This window comes from Ambystoma mexicanum, chromosome 9, assembly GCF_040938575.1.
Source record: "Ambystoma mexicanum isolate Mex_15411 chromosome 9, UKY_AmexF1_1, whole genome shotgun sequence".
Classification (NCBI taxonomy): Eukaryota; Metazoa; Chordata; class Amphibia; order Caudata; family Ambystomatidae; genus Ambystoma; species Ambystoma mexicanum.
Window position 1 is genome coordinate 399,522,746 of NC_090931.1, and position 22,358 is coordinate 399,545,103.

Consider the following 22,358-nt stretch of genomic DNA (forward strand, 5'->3'; position numbering starts at 1 on the left):
TTCAGGTTGGGTCCCGCAAAGTGACCTCGTAGTAAGGCGCTAAGTGGTTAACAGCGCCGCAGCCTTTTACGGCGCCATTTACCACTTAGCGCCTGGGTCGTAATGAGGCCCAATGTCTCTTATATCACACAGCCCACCAATCAGGGCTTGGTCAACAAGATCAACTCTGTCAGTCCTTAGGGAACAGAGAAATAGCAGACCCCAGCATTGCACCCAAAAAGCCACGATGTATATAACAAATAAGTATATGTGGCTTTTAGTTTGCAGACATTTTACTGTTACAGTGAGTGTTGTGACAAATAGAGCATAGAGGGCATTATGTGCTCAGAAGGATTTCAAGCTTACACATTTTTCAAATATAGAATTATGTGGTCATCCATATGTTCTGAAAATGATGTTTGGTTTTATGCAAATCGGAAGAACGCATCTTTTCACTATTTGGCGGCTCTCCGTTCTCAAAGGTGATACATTACAAAGTGGTGCTGATTTACTCACTAATAGCATTGTTTACATACTGAGTGAGAAAGTGATTTATTTAAAAGCCCTAGAGAAATTATTTTTTAATATGCAGACTGGATGGAAATAATACCACCTGAGATCATGCTCAGTGACCCAAAATGCATGTTGCAGGGTTTCATGGCGTATTTATGGGTCAGACGGCATCCCCTTTTTAGACCTCACCCATCACTAGTTAAGGCAGCCCAACTTTCAAACTGCACACCCTTTTTAGTGCCTCATTTTGATTTCACATCCCACTTAAAGCACTAGCTGGGGCAGTCTGTATGGTCACAATATATTGCCACCTTTATTTTTCGGCCCTTTTTACTGATTGGCAGTCTACAATATTATGTCAGTGGCATGCATTTAAAGATGCTTGTTTGATTAAATCAATGTAATTGTTGTTGTTATCGGTACAATATACTATTCACTTGCAAACCAAATCAGAAGAATGTTTTCCAAGTAGTGCAGGCTATTTGGGGTTTTATGCTGCAGCCGGTGAGGTAATTGTGTTCCAGCTGTGCCTTAAAATGTTTGGCACACTGTATTGTCGATGTATTGCACATGGGTTAACAACGCATTTCATTTGACTATGATAAAAGAAAACACACAGAGTTAAATCATTATTAGAACAGGTCTCCAAGTTTGCTGTGTTTCGTTTTTGTTTTCTTTTAAAGTTGTGAATATTCTGATGGCATGACCATTTTGACACCATGTGGAACAATTATCTACACATAGATGATTAAAATGGCTGCATTTCTTTAACAAAAGGACTCAAGGTAAATATTGTATTTCTAAAGCAAATACTGACCATTTTGTCATTAAGATCTCACTGGACGCACAAATAAATAGCAAAACTACAAAAGCATAAATCAATTTAATTCTGGCTTCCTCTTGTAATTGCTTCATTCGTAGCGTGCCTGTACTCATTCTACCTGCAGCCATGAAGTAGGATGAGGGCAAAACCTTCAATTTGTTCAGAGAAGTTATTGTTTTTCACATAGATGTGTGAGGTTATTGAGTAGCCTTGATATGGCGGCAATACTAATATTTCATCAAACAAGATTTCCAAGCAAATAATAGTAATGACTACAAATATACATTTGTTTTGTTCACTTGAATTGCTTCCCAATTGTTTGGGAGAAAACAGGTTGCCTTCTGATCTCTATGATAATATCAAAAGTAAACACGAAGAATGTGAGTGAATGTCTAAGAGGAATAGCTACACATCTGTGCAATACCACGCACACACGCCCACATATATATATATATATATATATATATATATATATATATATATATTCTCTCTCTCTCTCTCTCTCTCTCTCTCTAAAATGAATCTATGGGGCAGGGATTTAAATCAAGTGATAAGGAAAAGGAATGGAAATGCAGCGATGGAAGTCAAATAAAAATCATGCAATGCAAGAAATAGAAGATAAGACCATGATACAAAGGCAAATAAGGATAGGAACAAGGACACGAAGACTAGAAGGTGAGCAGAAATCAAGGGGAGTGGAATGAAGGGAAATGTGGGATGTGAATGCCCTCTTTTCCATTTCCATTCCAACTTATTCCTGGAATTCTATGGCTTCCACCCTATGCCCCTTGTTCCCCATTAGAAGCTGAACTCCCTCCCTCTACCCTTTTGTAGGTTGTATCTTCTTGTCACTACTTAGAAGGTCTCCTGTACAATCAAGTATTGTCCCTCCAAATTATCCTGCTGAAAGATAAACCTATGTGGTCATGGCGTGTGAAATAAATATGAATTGTTCCACTTAAGGAGAAACATGCCCCTTATTCCAATTTCTTAGACAAGGGGTTAACCTCAGTGTACTCTTTTTACTGTGCATTGTCCCTTCCAGGGAGAAAACATCACCAAATCACACCCTAATGTGTCCTCTCTTTGGAGTTGTAATTCCCCTCGAATTCTTTTCTTTCAAGAGGGTCTCCTCTCTTTGAAGATGAAGCTCTGCTTTGTTCCCCTTCTAGATACATTCCACTTTGACCCCCAATGTTAACTTTTTTCTTCCTTTCTTGTCAGACCAATCCCACCTCAAATACCTTTCCGTGGAACCCATGCCTATTGTTACACCTTAATAGCAGACCTCCCTCATTGCCCTCTAATATGATCTATATTGTTGCCCCATTGTGGGAGACCGATCCCATATCTTGACCTCCACTGAGATGAGCACTGTGGAGCCCCACTTGGAAGCTCAATACCTGATGAAGCCCCATTCCCATAGGTATATAAGAACATTTTGTTCAGACGCCCACTCACAAGCACCTAATTGGAGAAGCCAATTGTGTGTTGCCTGCTACAAGAGGAATCCAGCTGAATGCATCTCCCCACATGAGAGAGGATTCCCCATTATCCCACTCCTGAGAGATGAAGCAAAAGGTACCCTTGTGGTCGGGATGAATCAAGGCTTGCAAAATAAGGAGCAAAAAAGAGCTAAGAAGAAGGACAATAGTGATTGAACACATATGTAATAACAGTTAGGAGAAGAATGCAGCTGCAATTGCATCAGAGTGTGGAGGAGGTAAGGACAATAAAGTGAAGTTGAGACATGGATAAAGGAATTAAATGCCGCAGAAATAAAGAAGAGGGCATAGAAGATGAGGTGAGAGAAGTGAAAGACACAACAGAGGCCAGTTTCAATAGAGAACATTGTTGTAATCTAGGTGTAGTTGGCTATGATGGATTAACCCAACTCTATGAGTGTGAACAAATGCTGACAATGAGAAGAACATGTCAGGTACACGGGTATGCTCAATGACCAGTGCGGTCTTAGGCATGTCCCAGAGATTTATCCAGACCTTCTGTCAGGGCACAAATGAAGGTGCGTCCACAATGCTGCACCAATCAAAACATTCATTGAGTATTAAATCGAGAGATATGACATAAATTACACATATATTAGTTGACATCCAATTTCAGAGAATGAAGTGATGTAAGAAAGGGATCAGGCAAACATTCATTTTTTAAGTTGATGTTAAATAATAAGGTAGAAAGAAAAGAAAAGCACATCCAACCTGAGGTCCCCATCCGTGGCAGGGGTATAATATGGCGGTGTGGTTTTCCTGCGGGCCCTGGTCCACACAGACATCTTTTGCTTTATCGTTCCGCAGCTGTGAACACAGGTCAGTTCCTCAATGTTAGTTACTGTGCAATGAGAACATATGTAAGCAAATGAAGTTAAACCTCCTAAATATTAGAGAGCAGGTTGTTCATTGTACAATCACTCTTGTTTTAATAGGTTTCACAAACGGTATATGTTTTCCCACAAAAAATGGGAAATGAACCTGGTTTTGATCAAATGTTACTATAATTTGGTTTCCCCTGTTAAAAGTGTTGAGGGAAGCTGCAGAATTTAATTTCTTATTAAAAGTATACATACTATTTACTTTTTACCTACATTTTTATTTCTGTGATGGCTATTTGTGTGCTAGTTAACTATATATATAACAATGAGTATTTGTATGCATTGGTTTACACAGTTTCAAGCCCAATAAAAATAAAGGTAAGTTAGTATGGGACCAGAAAAACTGGCTGACGGTATCAAAAGCATCAAGGGGTAAATCTTGGGAGCCTTGGAACACAACTAAGGGCAATGTATTTTCTGGAAACATTGTCGCTTTCACAAGTTCGAGTGAGTCCGCTGAGTGGTCACTGTATTTCAGTTTGTATATACCCTTGACATTTGGTGGGCAGTAGATTGTAGTTGAATATTTTCTAAACATTAAGTCGCACGCTGTACTTTCCCTGGACTTGCATGGAGTTTGCGCAGGGTCAGCGATCCGTCGAGGGCCTTGCACATGACTCCACGTTGAGGGTGTGACTTGCGCAGAGATTAGGGAAGGGGTCAGAACACCAAAAATGGGGAAGAATTTGCAAAAAAAGAGGGCCTTCCAAGGGACGGCCTGCAGGCAGTCCCTCACTCGCCCACAATTATGCGGCACAAGACGTATTCATGGATTCGATTGCACACCTCTAGGCTGGGAAATGGACATGCAAGTCCTTCATACTATCCGCCACCCTAAGGCATGCGTAAGTACACTTGGGCATAGGAAACACAGCGTGGAGGTGGGTTTACATGTCAGATTTTGAGGTGCCTGTATGCAACCGGGGTACCAATCCAACCTAGGGGTGCACGTACACAGTGTGGCAGGGTGCAGGAACAATTTACAGGGGTACGCATGCAGATTTTTTGAGATTTCATCCGAGTTGTGATTTTTCATACGCATGTTGTTGGGATACTGGATACAGTTTTGTGGAACCCTGCGCAGGGTCCCCGATATGCAGGCCTGCATGCAGGGTACCCCACGCACTGTTTGAAGGGTGCATGTATTTTCGTCCAGGGGAGCATGCCAAGGTAGCTGTCTTGGCTGCTTTTGCTTTGCATGGGGGCATGTCAGGGGCCTTTCGGGTGTGACTTGCGAATACAGTTACTTTGCGCAGTATTCCAGTATTCCATGAATACGCGGGCGCACATTTTTTGATCTGTGTGCAGGCTCGCTCAGTGTCTTTCTCGGTGCGCAGCCCCTGTGGGATTTCTGTGTATGTTTCCATGAATCAGCCCTACAATAGCAAGAAAAGGAGGGAGAAACAAAGGGAGGACAAAATAGCGATCTTACTAGGCATTGTGTTATTCAGATTGCGCAAGTGCGTGGAAGAGGGAAGTGGAGAATTGCCTGGGGGAGAGGAAGGGGGAAGTGCAGTTAACTCACAAGTGCAGCCAGCGGGTGGCTCATAATTACAGAGAGAAAGGACTGTAGGGTTGCAGATATAGACCCTTAAGTGCTGGGCAGCCTAGAGGCAGTGCGAGGGTAACCGGACATTTAGGAGCCAGGGCCAGAGTTGAGGGTGACCAGGTGACCAGTGCCTGGAGCAGTCTGGTGCATCAGCAGGGGAGAGGAATAGAGAAAGTGGAAGCGAAAAGGAAGGTCTTGAGTTGCTTTGGGAACGGGAGGTGGTTATGCTCAAGTTTGAGCGAGGCAGGGAGGCTGTTCCAGAGGGAGGCTCCAGACAAGGAAATAGACCTGCCCCCAACTCTCTGCTTGGACAAGCGTCTGACCCTCAGAGATTTGGATGAGTGGGGAGTTAGAGAAGGAAGATGGTTTGAAGAGAACGTTGGAGATAGAGCAGCCCCAGACAGGCTTGTGGACAATGCCTAGGGTCTTGAACTAGATCCTTGCAATAGTCCAGCCTAGACAGTTCCAGAGCTCCAGAGACAGTGAGCTTATGGGGTAAAGTAAGAAAAGTAAGAATTCCTCTGAGGAGGTGCAAGTGATAGTTTGACTTCCTAGAGACGTCAGAGATGTGAGGAGAGAAGGAGAGGGTGTAGTTGAAGATGACACCAAGGTTCTTAGCCTCACCGGAAGGAGCAGGATGAGGGCCCAGAGTGGGCGGCCAGAGAGAGAGAGGAAAGGAGTGAGTGGGTGTCCCAATGAGGCGGATCTCAGTCTTGGCATTAAGGAATTGCTGAATTGCAGCCAGACAGTCTGGTATGAGAGATGAAGCAGAGGTGGCTGAGGGGAGCCTGAAAGAGAGCTGAGTGCCATCTGCATAACATTGAAAATTGGAGCAGAAAGCAGCGGTGCAGTGGGCAAGAGGTGCCAGGTAGTGGTTTTAGAGCCAGGGAGAGAGGTTAGACCCTTGGGGAACACCACAAGTAGAGAGAGAGAGGAAAGACCCCAGTTGGACCTGAGAGGGTCGGTAAGTGACAAAGGAGGTCAACTAGGCCAGGGCCTGATCAGACAGTTGAGCAGGATGGCACGGTTGACTGTGTCAAAAACAGAGGATAGATCAAGGAGAATGAGGACTGAAGGGAGATTAGAGTCAAGAATGGAGAGGAAGTCTTCACAGGTTTTTCAGGAGAGCAGTCTCCGTGCTTCTGGCAGCTCTGAAGCCAGACTGGTTGTCATGGAGGGAACCAACAGATTCAGTATGTAGATTAAGGTGGGAAATGGGCAGCTTTTCCAAGAGTTTTCCCAAGAAAGTAGTGATGGAGATTGAGCGATAGTTAGCCAGAGAGGAAGGATCAGCTGAGGGCTTCTTTAGAAGGGCCTGCACAAGAGAGTAGTCAAGGGGGAGGGGAAAGTTCCAGTGGCAAAGGAGTGATTGCAGAAATTGGCCTAGGCTGTAGCAAGGGTGTCAATGTGGTCCTTGATGGTTCTGGATGAGCAGGGGAGAATCTGCTTTAATGAGACTTTCATAGATATGACTTGTCTAGAAATATTGTCAGGGGTGAACAGGGGAAGGAGGAGAAAGTAGGAGGAGAGATGGCGTCAGACAGGCCAGGAGTGGTAGAGGAGGAGAAAGAGTAGGTAGAGGAAGAGAGGGTGGACAGGATTTCCTGAGCTTTAGTAGTGAAATGAGAGGTAAACGCTGTGCCGAGGGCCTGGTAGGCAACAGTAGAGCTAGAGACTGCAGCTGGATTGGCCAGCTCCTTGCAGATTTTAAAAAGTTTGAACGAGTTGTTAGATGCCGCAGAGATGCGGGCTTGGATGTAGGCTCTTTTCTTTATTATATTAAATGGGAAACTGCAATCACCACCCACTTTGGCGTGTGACCATGTAGATATTAGCTGGTCAAATGTAGATGCATATCATCCATTACCCCCCATGGTGAGAATTTATTTTAAAAAATCATTCCTGATATGTTACGTGCTCGATTCATGGAATTATCTTCATGGAAAAAAGGATACTTGCACACCAAACTGTGCGCAAATCCACGTTCATCGATAAAGATGCAGGGCCTGATTCTTGGAAATGTGCACAGAAATCCCACAGTGCCGAGAAGGACAATGTGCGAGACTGAGCGCAGGTTAAAAAATGCACGCCCCCCGGAATTCACTGTGCAAATTAACCGTGTTTGCAAGTTGCATCTGGACTGCCCCGACATTCCCCCACACGAAGCAAAAACAGCCAGGATAGTTACCTTAGCGTGCTCCCCAGGTGTGAAAACATGCATGCTTCAGTGAGTGGAGTTCCCCACAACCAGGCCTGCAAAGCGTCCCCGTAACTGTATCTGGCACACCGACAACATGCGTAAGAAAAATCATAACTCGGTTGAAATCTCATGCGAACCCCCGTAAACCATTCCTGCACCCTGCTACATTGCGTACGCACACCTCTAAGTTGGATCAGTTCCCCCGGTTCCATACACGCACCCTGTATTGAAAAAACAACAACACATAAAGTCGCTGTTCACTAACCTCTCACAATTTCGCTGCATGGTTCAAATGTCTGCTGCTGAACACCATATGATTATTAATATGTTGTTTATACAACAGCCTAGATAAAACAACAGAATATTATAACAAATGTGGTTCATGTTATAGTGTTGAGCCTGAAATCAGTTGTTTACTGTTAAATTGGTGATCTGCTTCATGTGAAACACAGACTCATTTAAGGTGTCTGTCAAAGTGGAGTGCACAGTGCTCATACCTAAAGGTGTGTAAGGGAGGGGTAGCCTGTATCGTTTGTACATATATAGTTCATGGTGTTCACATCAATGGGTATCCTTATATTTACCGCCGCTAACCAGGTATGACCGGAGTTTCACATACCTGCTGTCCCTGTTCTTTTGTTTTTTGTGGTTCACATCAAGGGACATGGCAGAAGATTGCCCTTTTGCGGTCATTAAGCATTTTCAATTTCTGAAGGGATTCAAGAGTATGTTAAAGGCAGAATTATTTTCTAATTACCTCCCCATATGCAACAGTATTATTGTATCTCCTCATTTCTGGATAAACGTTGTCGAGGTACCATTCAAATGGTTTGCACTTTAAACTTTTCCTCAATGCTCTTCTTTCCGAGATATCACCAATATCGATTCCTGGATTCTGAAACAGAGACAAATGTAATGAACACTTTGTTTACCCAAGCAAGTTTTATGGCATTGCACCTGCATCAGAGTTTTTCAACTTTCACCTTCTCAGAAATGGTGCTTCTCGCAGTATCTACTGATATTCGAACACTGTTGGCTTGCTTTCAAGCTCAATTGGCATTCACTCCAAACAATGTTTAGTCTTGACACCAGGGCCAGGCCTACATCTTGGCTCCATTGATTGGGTGCCAAAGAGAAGTTAAGAAAACAACTAAAAAAACAATAACGGCAGGCATTTTATTGAAATAAAAATATCATATGGCCATATTTGCATATGTTCTACCCTATAGGAGATGGAAGTTCAATATTAGTGTGACATTTGGATGCAAGTGCAATCACCAAGATGAAGAGGGAATGCATCTGTATGTGTTCAGAGAAATGCACTCGCTCTTATTATCATTATGAGTTAAATGTTTGATTTGGAAATGGAATGCTAAATATTTTGCATTTTAAATAAGAGAACGTATAGGGCTGTTGTTACTTCTATGAAACTGTAAATGAACGGCCAGTGAACACAATGCAAATAATAAAATGTCCAGCCACCTTTTGATGTACCACGTACGGTGGGGTCTGGAAGATAAATTGAGCCTATGTGTTTGGTAATGTGAGTTGTCTAGTTTTAAAATGCTTAAAGAAACCATGACATACACATATTCTGTCTTACAACCCAATTCAATGATGGGATTGTATTTTTAAGCTTCTCTCCCGACCACCATCACTATGACCAATGGTAATTTCACATTCAAGAGAAGTGTTTCCCTTGAACAGGCAGCCAGCAAGATTCATTAGCCTAGACATGTTACCATTAAGTTAAAAAATAAACTGATGCATAAGATGACATGGCTTGATACACTGAAACCTCCCATCTGTAAATAAATGACACACAATCAAATATTGTTTTGCACAGGATGAAAAACAGTGGGGGGAAGGCTGTGATATGAAATTCGATTTTAGAAACAGTTATTTAAAAGGTTTCATTTCCTACTAGTATAGCTCTCCTTTCAGCAAGAAAGCAAAGGAATTTTAAACGTCCCCGTCATTTTATTCACAACTTAAAACTCAAGCTATTTTGAATTTCTGATAATTTGCACTGAATAGGAAACCTGTTCATTCCTAAAAGTGAATTGAAGCAACATACATGTGCTTTACATTTCCGAATTTCCCATAAGTGTGTTTTGATATAGTTTTCACATGCACAGCCCAATACAATATGTCATTGCCATTTCTCAACTGTTGTATTTAATTATATTTCATTTGAAGTAAGAAAGAAAAAATGTTTCAGTCTGAATCACTGTAGAAAAAGGAAGGTGGTATCGGTTATGTTGTTCTTTTTAATCATAATTATATTGACGTTGTCTGTTTACAAGTTAAAGTCATAAACGTGATTAATAATTGTTTTCCTTCGTGAATTTGATTTTGCATTGAACGCTGATGTTTTTGATGTCTGCATTGTATAATTAAATAGATACGCATATCATATTGAATAATCTTATTCATCAATGTATGGATCACTTAGTGAATATGAAAAGCAGATTTGATGATTTATGGTTTAATCAAAGTTCACTACTTTGACAAACATAGGTAGGCTGCAGTGGTAACATTTTTTAATAGTTGCCTGCAATGATTGCATTGTTTTGAGGTGGCTTCCTGAGCATTGTGTGTTATTGTATCACGTGTATCATGACCCTTTTTTAAATAAAACCATTTTCTGATTTAACACTGTGTTTGTTGTCCCCTATTCTGGGGTGGGGTTCCTGCTGTGGGTATATTCATTTAGTATTATTCCTCCATGATAACATTAAACTATAAAATAGGTTACACAATCAAAATATATCCTTACATAATGAACACACAAGATATTTGGCGTATATGCTCAGTAGCTTTTATTTCAGAAATCATATCAAAGAGCTTAACTATCCCTGGATTATGTTTTTGTCTATCATTTTGCAGTGCCTATACCTAGATCTCCATTTATAATTCTTAGTTTGCAATCAGTTTGGATTGGATTTTGCAGATTCTTTAGTTACACTCATATACACATCTTACATCTGCTTCCTGTGCACATGGATTGCTTCCCATCTTAAACACTACAAAGAGCTTGTAGTATACTTGACAAAGACAGAACACTTCCACACCCAATTGCAAACATCTGAGAAGGATGACTGATATGTGGTTGCCATATTCAATTTCTCTTCACCTCAATGCTGCCTCAACCACGTACAAGCAAATCCCTGGAAAACAAGGGCAAAATGGTTTTGTCTTGTTTATGTTTTGCTTTTTCTTAAGTCTCCAGAATGTGGAATATCTTCAAATGTTCAAAGGATCTGCACTGGAAGTGTCTGCATGCCACATTCCATTCAAAAGGCTTTCATCACTTACAAGACAGACAGAGTCAAGACGCCCTACAGCCATGTTGAAAAAGGTACACCCTCCAGAGGTCTCCTGCATTGTACCAATAGCTGTGAAACAACATCTCACCTCACATAAAATTGGCTTCCCCCCTCCTGCACTTCAGGAAGGCAATGAAGATTGTACTCTGCAAAGAACCACTTGGGAAAGGAAATGCCTCCAGCTCCCATATCAGTCCCAATTGACCGGAACCTTGTACATCACACTTTTGATACTGCTCTAGTTTGTATCTACTGAAAACCATATATATTTATTTTTCATGGAAAGAACTTTAGTTGCAGGGATATTAAGGTGAGAAGTAATCCCTTAATGTGTTCAACTATACAGCGGTCATGGCCAAAGGCATGGGCCATAGCCGGTTAGTCTTGTAATCTAATCAGAGATTCCATCAGTGATAACATAGATTATGTATTTAGTGATGTAACCAGTGATCTCATTAGACCGTCATCAATATTTATCTAAATGCTACCGTCATGGTCCAGAGCTCTCAGCCTAATCTCCTCCTTCTTCATAGGTGCCTCCTGTGTCTCATCAATTTTCCCCTTTCTCCTGCATCTCCTAACACCTCTCTGGCCTCTATGCCACCTCCGTCTACTGCCCTTGCCAACTTTTGGGCCTTTCTACCCGCTCCGCTGGATGTACCTCACTCCTGTACCCCTCCCCTGACGGCTTGGAAATGTGGCAACCTGCTCCACGTAGCTACCATCAACTCTTGCTCTGCTGTCAAACTTTTCTCTGACATCTGCAACCTCCTCCAAAACCTTGACCTAGATGTCCTGGCTCTGACGGAGACATGGTTCATGGCAAGCTCTGTCACAAGCTTTGACACTCTCCTTCCTGATGGCTACAAGATCCTCTCTGAGCCCAGAACCAAAGTCCTGGAGGTGGAGTGGCCCTGATCTTTCCAGAATTGGTCGCTGCTTCTGTCAGTCCTACCCAGGCCTTGTCCTCCTTTGAATACCTATATCTCCTCTTGCCTCACTGTGACTGTGGCCACCTGGGCAGGTCATGCTCTTCCTCTCAGAATGGGCTGACTTGTCTTCTTCACTCCTTGCCTCGAACTCTCAACTTATCCACACAAACCTCAAAATGCACCTGGATGCTTCTAATCCCTTCTCTGGACTTTTCCACAACCTATGCGACTCTCCCATTCCATTCTACCCTCTGGTCTGACACACTCTGCTGGACAGACCTTGGGTGCTCTGATCTCCTCAGATATCGCCCTATCTAACACTGTTACCACTCCTCTCTCATGGACTGACCACCTTCTGCTCTCCTCTCACCTGAAACTCCTTGCCCCTCAAGCAAAGCCAACCCAAGCACTGCCACCTTCCTTCTCGGTCATTCGGCCCATGAAGCGAGTGTCAGTGGGTACCTTTGCCTCTACTTTCTCTGTTCTTCCTACCCCTGCGGCTGACTTGCACTCTGACACAGCTCTCTCTAACCTGCATCTTTCTAATTCCAACACCCTGGACATCCTTGTCCCAGTCAAGAGGCCTGCTCCAAAGGCAATACGGACTATCTGTCCTCTTTCGGAAGAGGATCCATTTCCAAGCCCCCTTCTATGTGGCCTCAACACGGTCAAACTCTTTAAAATCTGAAAGGAAATGGGCATTCCTACTACAGTCTCCACTTCTCCTGTTCCCTCCCAGGCCCCCTGTATGGCCCTGGCCTCTCATTTCACCACTAGAAATCAGCACATCCTGTCCTCGCTTTCCACTTCCTCTCCCTCTACCTCTCACATGCCCTCTTTGGCCATCTCCCCCTCTCTCCATCCTTGTTTTCTCCTTCGCTCTGAGAACACCTGGCAAAGTCCCTAGAAAAGTCTGATCTATGAAAGTGTCATCCAAACGGGTGCTCCCCTGCTCCTCCAGAACCATTAGGGACCACATTGCCACCCTCACTCCAGCCTTGGCTAATTTCTGCAATCACTCTTTGCCACTGGATCTTTCACCTCTCTCCCCAAGCACTCCTTTGTGCACCCCTCCTAAAAAAGCCTTTTGCCAATCCTACATGTCCCGCAAACTATTGCCCAATTTCCATCACTCCTTTGTTGGGCAAACTCCTGGAAAGGCTGGCCATTTCCCAGCTTAACCTCCAAACTGAATCTGTTGGCTGCCTCCATGACCATCAGTCTGGCTTCAAAGCAGCCAGGGGCATGGAAACTGTTCTTCCAAACACAAGTAAAGATCTGCTCTCTAACCTTGATTCCAACTCTCCCGCTATCATCATCCTCGTTGACCTTTCCTCTGTTTTTGATCTGGTCAATCATGCCACCCTGATCAACAGACTCCATGTGAACCTGGGCATCATGGATCAGGCCCTGGTATGGCCGACCTCCTTCTCCCTCAACCACACCTCCCAGGTCAAACTTGGGTCCTTTCTCTCCACCACCTCTCTCTCCACAAGTGGTGTCCCCAGTGCTCTATCCTCTCAATGTCTATCTGGCCCCTTTGGCCCACCTGATCTCCACCTTTTCTTCTAACGTTCAGGGTTATGCGGATGACACTCTGCTCTCTTTCAGGCTTCCCTGAGCCTCCTCTCCTCCCTTGCTCATTCCTGACTGTCTATCCACGATTCTGGATTGGTGCGCCTCCAATGATCCTTGCCTTAATATTAGTAAGACAGAGATCCTTGTCATTGTGGCTACTGCTCTCATTTTCCCTCCCTCACTCGGGCCGCCCTTCTAAGGCCCTCTACCCTTGCCTTCCTGTGAGGCGGAACACCTTGGCGTCATCTTCAACTCCAGCCTTTCATTCTCTCCTCACATCACGGACCTTACCAAAAAGGACCACTTCCAGCAGCACCTCCTCAAAGGTATTCTACCTTTCCTCACTTTCCCCCAGAAGCTCACTGCCTCCAGAGCCCTGGTTCTCTTCAGGCTGAACTATTGCAACAGTCTCTTTCTCAATCTGCCCACCTCTACTCTTCGCCCTCTGCAACTAATCTAGAACAGGACTGCAAGACTTATCCTAGGCTGCAAGCCCAGGGGCCTCATCTCTCCAGTCCTTATTTATCTCCACTGGCTACCGGTGGCTACAAGGATCAAGTTCAAGTCCCTCTGCATTGTCCAGAAGTCTTTCTGGGGCTGGGGCCCGCACTACATCCAACTCTCTCTTCCGAAATACATTCCTTCTAGAGCCCTTCAGTCTGCTACCTCCAACTCTCTGCAGGACAGTCATTTCTCCAGGCAGAAAGTGGGGGGTAGATCTCTCTACTCTGAAGGTCCCTCCATTTGGCACAGCGTCCCTGCCCCTCACACACTTTAGCTAGTTCGGAATGCAGCTCAAGACCCTCCTTTTCTCCTATGCCTGTGTCTGTTGTATCAGCTCGTTGCCTGGTCCAATCACTCGGTACTGGGCTCCTCCATGACCAATTTTCCTTGCACTGCCTCTGGGCCTTCTGTGCACTTAGGGGCCATAACTGTAACCCCTACAGCCCCCCACCTCCTGGACTTACCTAGAGCCACGTTGCCCTGGCTGCACTTACTAAGAGCCATTCCGCCCTGATCTCACTTCCCCTTTCCCTTCCTTGCACTGCCTCCTCTCCTTCCACTTGCGCTTCAGTGTCGCACTTGCACAATCCGAATGACATAAGGCCTAGTAAGATAATTTGTTTTGTCCTCCCTTTATCTTCACTCCCTTGTCTTGTGGTGCCTAGAAACACTTGTGTACAGGCACTTTATAAATGCCATATCATATCATATCATTAATGCCATATCATATCAATGATGTCATCTGGGATGTCATCTGTGATGTCATCCTTGTGTCTCAGGCTGCACAACAGGGGGCACAATGTTATGGTGGCTATAGCTGAATTTGAAGGGTTTTGTTGTGTTAGGTTCTCACCTTAATGTCCCTGCAACTAAAGTTGTTCTTGAATTTCAAAGGTTCTGTTACAATCTATTGCTCACCTTAACATCCCTGCAACTAAAGATTATTTCCTTGAATATGAAGGGTTTTATTATTCCATAGATTGTTTTCACCACACTTACCATGGTCTTCGTACATGGCCAGTGGCCACGGACTTCAGGCATGTCCACTGTATATTTTCAAATGCTACCAGATGCAAGCCTTCAGCCGTGCCCACTGTCCAGACCACTAGCCATGGGTTTTGGCCATGGCCAGTGGGCACAGACTTTGGCTGTGCACATTTTATATTTTACAACACTGCTAGAACAGTAGCCAAGGGCTTCGGGCATGGCCGGTGTGCCCGTCCTTCGGATGTGCCCACTGTCCATTTTAAATAACTACCAGACTATTAGGGTTGCCTTTTGGCCATGGACAGTGGGAACGGCCACTCTATTTTTTAAAGCACTTGCAAACCATTGCTCAAAGATGTTCAACAATCACAGACTCATTTTGACCTGTTTTAACAGTGGTATTTTTCTGTATAAAAAATGGCAGACTTTGAGAACTCTCTATGTTTTTAAACAATGCACACTGAGATTACATTATTTGTCTGGATCACACACTTTGGTTTAGCAGCATGGTACAAGACCCTTGTTTTATGGCAGGTGTCTTGGTGACTGTTGTGATACATCGCATGACCCCAAATAACAGCATTTAAACAGCACAGAAAAGGGAAAACATGACTGGCTACAAGAATAACATATGCCCAGGTACTTTTGTCCCATAGCAAAAATCAAAAGCTGTCACCCAGCAATACATGCACAGTAATTCAACATATATCTTAAAATGAAATAAATAAATGTAGTTCAATTGACCTCCCCTTAGAAGAAAGTGCGAAAGACAAAATAGCATTGGACTTTTGAAAAAAGTAATGAACATCAGAAAAATAACCTGAGAGAGGAAATGTTCCAATAAATATGCATACAAAACGTAAAAGGTGCTCACCTTTTAAACCCAGCAATCTGTAGTGAAATATTTCCAGGAAAACAAAATCCCAATACGAAACAAGTGCTTGTGGTCTTATGGGTAAGCGTCTGCACTGGGAACATGACAACCTGAGTAAAATCCTTGTAGCCTAATATTTGAGCAAGCTTGCCAACCTCAAGAAAAATCCAAGGGGTTGTGTCTGCCCTCTGAAGAAAAGTTACGCTATCCAACCGCATGCATCCTTTACTTGGGCCCTGAAAATCAGCCACAATCAGGGGAAAATAACTGCATCAGTGTCCATGATTGCAAACTCTTTTGCCACATCCTGGGAATATACTCATGACTTACTCCTACTCTCATCATTCTGCTTCTTGTCACCATGTCTGTCTTTCAACAATATTCTGCTGTATGAAGATAACTTGAAAATTACACATACCATAATGTCACTCATGTGGAATGGCACTTCACCCAATATTGGTAGCCGAAATAATTGCATATACAGAACCCAGGCAGTAAACATCTATTAGTACAATACAACTACAGTGTGAGAATGTGGTAAAATAAAAATCTATTAAGAAAAAGGAGAAGGAAACCCAGGAAAGAGACACATAATATGTGCACTTTAAAGAAAGAAAAAAAAGGAGAACAATAATTCAGAAAGAGAAAGGGAAATACACAGATCCACAATAGACAAAAGTACCATTGGGCAAATATACTTAACAGTCATTTTCATAAACTAACAGTCAAAGAGGCCAAGGGAAATGTGATACAAATGATGAAAGTTATGTTCCTAAAAAAAGTGTACAGGTCTTTGTCAATGTTATAACATTTGGATATTGGGTCTCAAAGTCTATGATGCATTTGGTTTCACATTGGCTTAGTAAAAACTGCCTTTCGCCTCCTGTTGGGGATAAATCTGTGCTTTTCACCCCAAAGAATTTAAGGCCATCTAATTGGCCTTTGTGTTTATCTTGATAATGTTTCGCCATGGGGTATGCTTGGTCATTATTTGTAATCGCTCTAAAATGTTGGAGAATACACATTTTTAGTTTACAAATCACACTGCCAATGTACCATTTCATAAACAGCATATCAATGCGTATACCACAAATTTGGGGTTACATGTTATTTTTGAGTATAGCCTCACTTTGTGACCCGAAATGGGATGGGTATACGGGGTAGTGTCTTGTACAAATGTACAGACTTTATATTTTGTACGCTTGTGAAAGCCCATACCAGATTTTCCTGGCCACTTGCTGGTATCTTTTCCAGTCTCACAACTCATGTAGCTGGACACAAGTATATCTTTAATGGAAATCGATCTATGATAACTAACGCTTGCATCCCTACCCATTAAGGATGCAATATTCTTGTTGAACATTAAGATGTGCCAATGTTTGCGAAGAATCTCTTTTACATCTTTGGCAGCAATGTCAAAACCCAATATACACCTGATGACTTTGTTCTTCTCATGTACAGATAATTGGTTTCAAGAGGATAGTAGACTGTCTCTGCTCATTTTACTTACCTTTAGGTATGCCCTTTCAACCACTTTCTTAGGATAGGCCTGGGAACAAAAACCCCATGCTGTGATTTTACTCTCTTCATCATGCATCTCCAAACTAGTGCAGTTTCTCCTAATGTGTTTAAATTCGCCATATTGAATACTCCAAATAAGACTTATAAAATGACAACTACTAGCATGTAAGGGGATGTTCGACCCCGTGACGTTTTTGTGCAAAGATGTACTTAAGTACCCACCATTGAGTTTGACAATAAAATCCAAAAATACCATGGATTTTGTACTGTGTGTTTCTGTGAATCAGAGATTGCATGTATTATCATTAAGTCTTCCAACAAACGCAATCCACACTGCTCCTCTACCTCACTATATTACAAACAAGTAATCTATGAATCTCAGCCAGACAACCACTCTTTCCGTGTATATGTCATTTTCCTCTGACAAGACTATGGACTGCTCCCACCAGCCCATATTAAGAAAGTATATGTACAATGGAGCGAAGGTGGTGGCCATGGCTGTGCCCTATAATTGTCTGAAGAAAATCTCATCAAATAGGAACAAATTGTGGTGAAGCATAGCTCTATCATTCCCAACATCATCTCTGTGTGACAGAGATAGTTCAAGGAGCGGGAATTCAACATTTTTCAAATGATTTAATTCCAAAATCATGCCCAATCGATGTGTAAAGGGAAACCACAGCTAAGTTAGCCATCACTTATTAAGGTTCCAAGGTAATCCATCTATTTTTTGTAGGAAATCTGTGGTATCTTTTAAATATGAGGGCTGGCTTAATACAAATGGATCTAACGTATCATCAATATATTTGGACATATTTTCCAAAAGTGCACCTATTAGTGCACAATGTGTCAACCCGGTGGTTTTCTTGAAGTCTTATGAACCTTAGGGAGGAAATATATCATGGGTATTGTTGTATTTTTGGTAAAAAATTATTTCTTGTCATCGTCATCCAAAATATCCTTACTCATCCATTTTTCCCAAAACACATTGCCCTGTCTTTCCATTTTCTCCAAGGGGTTGTTTTTCAGTTTTTCATAACAGTTGGGTTGTTAAGTTGGCAGTAAGCTTCTTTGATATAGTCCGCTTTGCTCATGAAGACTATGTTCCAACCTTTGTCGGATGGTTTGATAGCATAGTCTTTCATACTATGTATGTCTTTCAGAATTTTGCGGTCCTTCTTAGTGGGACTGCCTTTGTATCTTTGGATCTCCTTCTGCATCTTTTTGAGATCACTTATTATCAACTCTTGAAAAGTTTTAGTGTTTGTACCCGGTTGAGAGGAAGGATTGAACCTCGATTTTACTCTTAATTTTGTTTTTTTTTACCAATCCACATTGATGTCATACACCTCCCAAATGATACTGTCTATGACCTATCAGTGTTATATACAAGACCTAAATGGATCAAGCCTGCAACCACATCCTTATCCTGAATTACAAAGTCTGTTCTACCTTTTTGGGGTAAATGTCTGGGTACTTTCAGTGGATTTATATGGAAGAATGTTTTTAAATGTATTTTCCTCATGTATCTGTCAAGGTCAGTGGGTGTTGACATAGTTAAATTGAGATGTCGGTCAAAAATTGAGGCCTAATCTCAGGACCATGACCTAACCATCAGTTATTTCAAAGTTAGATAAATTGAGAACTAGATTTTGTCTAGCCAGTATAGCCATATTGGTTGTGTTTACATCCGTTTTCCAGAGCACATTGATCTCACCCCCAGATCTGTTGTTGTTCCTTTGGCCCCTCTTTCCTCACCCTGATTTTTTCTTCCTCTGGAGCCAAAAGCTCGTCCCCGGCCTCTGTCCCTTGGTTTTTTGTTGTTGTTTGTTCTTCTGTCTTAGCACAGCAGTCTCATTTCCTCTAACAAATAGAATTTTACCCAAGGTTCTTCAGTTTCTTTGCTTTGTGTATTTGACTCAGAGGTAATGACTTGGTCGTCAATAGCAGGTGGATTGCTTGCTAGGAGACCTGTGAGATTGTATTTTTTTTTGAGATTGTCAAAGCATCTAGCAAAGGTATAGACTCAGCCCATTTCATAATCTTCTTTATCTCTCAGGAAAGGTCTCTGTTTGCGTTGTTTTATTTCATCGTCATAATTTCTAATGTGGGTATCTATATTGTTTTTTTTAGCTTTTTTCATTCTTCTGTGGATGTCACTTTTTGTATTTTTACCTCAACTTCAGCTAGTTTGAGCAATGCCTTATCTTGATACCACTGTGAATTTTTAATAAGGATATTGAGCAGTTTCACTGAACAGCCATAAGTGGCCTCACCCCACTCTCCCAGCATCTCATGATCTTGTTCTTCAAACAAAAGAGTGGTTAATATGCTGAAACCTTTTGGAATTCTCCCCACATCAATATACTGTTCATGTTTATACTGTGTGAACCTTTAACCGTGCTATCTTGCACTGTTTCATATATGTAATTCCACGGATGAGTTTCTAGAAGTACGGCAGCACCCACAACGTGAGAAGGTAACATTCCAATCACAGGAGTAACGGGAGAGAAAACTTGACGTGATGTGCTTAACATTAATATATTCAGGGGGACAAAATAGTAGCAGGGACGTTAAGATGAAAATGTAACACAAAAAAATCCCTGATATTATGTATATGTATTTTATGTTAAAAAAATAGTTGTCAAATTTCAAAATGTTATTTATATAATGCAAGCTTTTATTAGCCAAGTCATATATGATGTTATGTCTGATGCAAAGAGTTACGACATCATTGATGACATGAGTCAGGGATGTCAGATATGATGTAATTGGTGAATTTGCCAGTGATGGCATCAGGGATGTCATAAGTGATGCAATCTGTGATGTACTCAGAGTGGCCATGCGCTGCACAACAAGGGGCACAAAATGACAGTGGCTTTGCTCGAATTGTCTGCCAAATTTCAGGGAGTGTGTTGCATTACACTTTCACCTTAAAATATTTTCCCTGAATTTCTAAGGTTTTGTTACAATGTATTGCTCACCTTAAATTCCCTGCAACTGTTTTTCAGTGAATTTCAAGGGTTTTCTATTCCATAGTTTTTGTCAGATCAATCGAACTACATTTTGTATATTTCACTTTAAGATATTTGGGTGCCAGCTATTGAGTTTTGCAAAGAGAGCAAAGGTACCTGGGCATACGTTATTTTTGTAGCCGGTCATTTTTTTGCCTTTTCTGAGCTGCTTAAATGTGATAAGTTGAGGGTCATGCGATATATCACAACAGTCACCAGGAGACCAGCCATAAAAAAGGGGCTTGTAGCACGCTGCTTAAACAAAGGGTGTGATCCTTGGCAAAAAAATGTAATGTCACTGCGCATTGCCTAAAATAATTGTGAGTTTTCAAAGCCTGGCATCTTTTATACATAACAAAACCACTGTCAAAACAGGTCAAAATCAGTCTGTGATTGATAAATGTCTTTGAGCAATGGTTGCATTAGGCTGGATTTCGAGGTTAACTTCTCAAACCTGGGCATATGTTATTCTTGCAGCTGGCCATGAGAGTTATTACCCTACTTATGCACTCAATGAAACGATAAAAGAATGTGTATGTGCTTATACCGGAAACAACTGTTTACTCTGATTGTTTGAAGGGGGCACATGAGAATACACTGATAAACACAGATTCTGAAATTGTGTGGAAACACTGGAAAAACACCCAGAAAAGTTACAACAAACACTGAAAACAGGAAACCCCTTCATTCATGTTACAGCACTTGCATGTTCTGAATTGTCTTACAACCTAGTAGGAGCGGTTTTTGTTTGTTTGTGTTTGTCTTATTTCTTCACCCTTGTTCCTCCCTAACCTGCACTCTCCTCCCCCCTCTCCTACATTTCTTGCACAGCATTTGCATTTCCGAATTATCTCACGACCTAGTAGGAGTGATATTGTTTTATTTAGTTTTGTTTTATTTTCTCACCCCTTTCCTCCCTTAACGGAGCCCTCCCCTCTGCCCCTCTCTTCTAAATATCAGTTAGAGCACTTGCACAATCCGAATGTCTCAAGGCCTCGTAGGACAATTTGTATTTTGTTTCTCCCATGACCCCTCACCCCCTTGCCTTGGCTGTTAAGGTGCATTACAAATAACCAAAAAAGAAATAATAAAATACAATTTTAAATGGGCACGGCTCCGGCTGTTCCCACTGGCCATTGCCAAAGGCCATTGCTTGTGGTCTGGTAGTTTTCTAAAATGGACAGTGGACATGACCCAAGGCCATGGCTAGTGGACTGGTAGTGTTTCAAAAGGGACAATTGGCATAACTGAGGGCCATGGCAAGTGGTCTGGTAGTGATTTAAAGAACATTAGTTGCAGGGATGTTAAGGTGAGCAATACATTGTAAAGAACATCTTGAGACCGTGAGAACATCATGAAAAATAAACCTAAAATTCAGTTAAAAGCATCTTAACTTCACGCCCCCTGTTGCTCAGCCTTTGACCACAATGATGACATCACAGATTACATTGGTGAAAAATCTTTAGTTAAGGTGATCAGATTTAATGCAACAAACCCTTGAAATAGCGGATGTGGCAAGTGATGATCATCTTAACTTGGTGTCCCCTGTTAATGACCTCTAGGATCTGATGATGTGTTATTTATATGGCACTTATACCTACGTGCTTTTCATCCAACGCATGTGCATAAGATATCACCCAACCGGAATTGGTACTGATTTATCGACCTTAGACGGATAACAGGATGTGTTTGCCTTGCCAGGATTCAAACTTGTGACCTGATGATCATTCACAGATCGCAACAGAGAGCACTCAAACCACTGAGCTATCTTGCAGGCCTCCAATTCTGTATGCCATTGTGAATCCCATCTGTTATGCATGTGGGTATGGGCGTTGCAAAAGGGGGGAAGGCGAGTTAAGATAATCATCACTTGCCACATCTGCTAAATTTCAAGGGTATTGTTGCGTTCAATTGGATCACCTTAACTGTCATTTAACTAAAGTTTTTTTAAGTACATTTCAAGGGTTTTGTTATACCATAGTTTATTCAATTTCCACTGGCCATCAGCCTCTACCTTGGCCACTGGTTATGACCGATAGGTTTCTTTAGGGCCCACTAGCCAAAATGCTTGTCATGGGTGCACCCAGACTGGAGGCTTTGGGAAATATAGTTTACAAAATGAGAAATGTATTTGTGATGCTGGAAATGCATTGGAGGGACAGGGCCTCC

The 22,358-nt window shown here is 42.2% G+C and overlaps 1 protein-coding gene across 1 annotated transcript in view; it reads right to left on the reverse strand.

Annotated features, from left to right (window-relative positions):
- The window catches only part of GALNT17 (polypeptide N-acetylgalactosaminyltransferase 17), a 2,143,439-nt gene that overhangs the window by 323,074 nt on the left and 1,798,007 nt on the right, over window positions 1–22,358 (reverse strand). The window contains exons 8-9 of the mRNA XM_069614885.1: window positions 8,208–8,345; window positions 3,532–3,627 (exon numbers count right to left, since the gene is read on the reverse strand). Coding sequence (XP_069470986.1) covers window positions 3,532–3,627; window positions 8,208–8,345 — 234 coding nt within the window. The remainder of the gene's footprint in view (window positions 1–3,531; window positions 3,628–8,207; window positions 8,346–22,358) is intronic.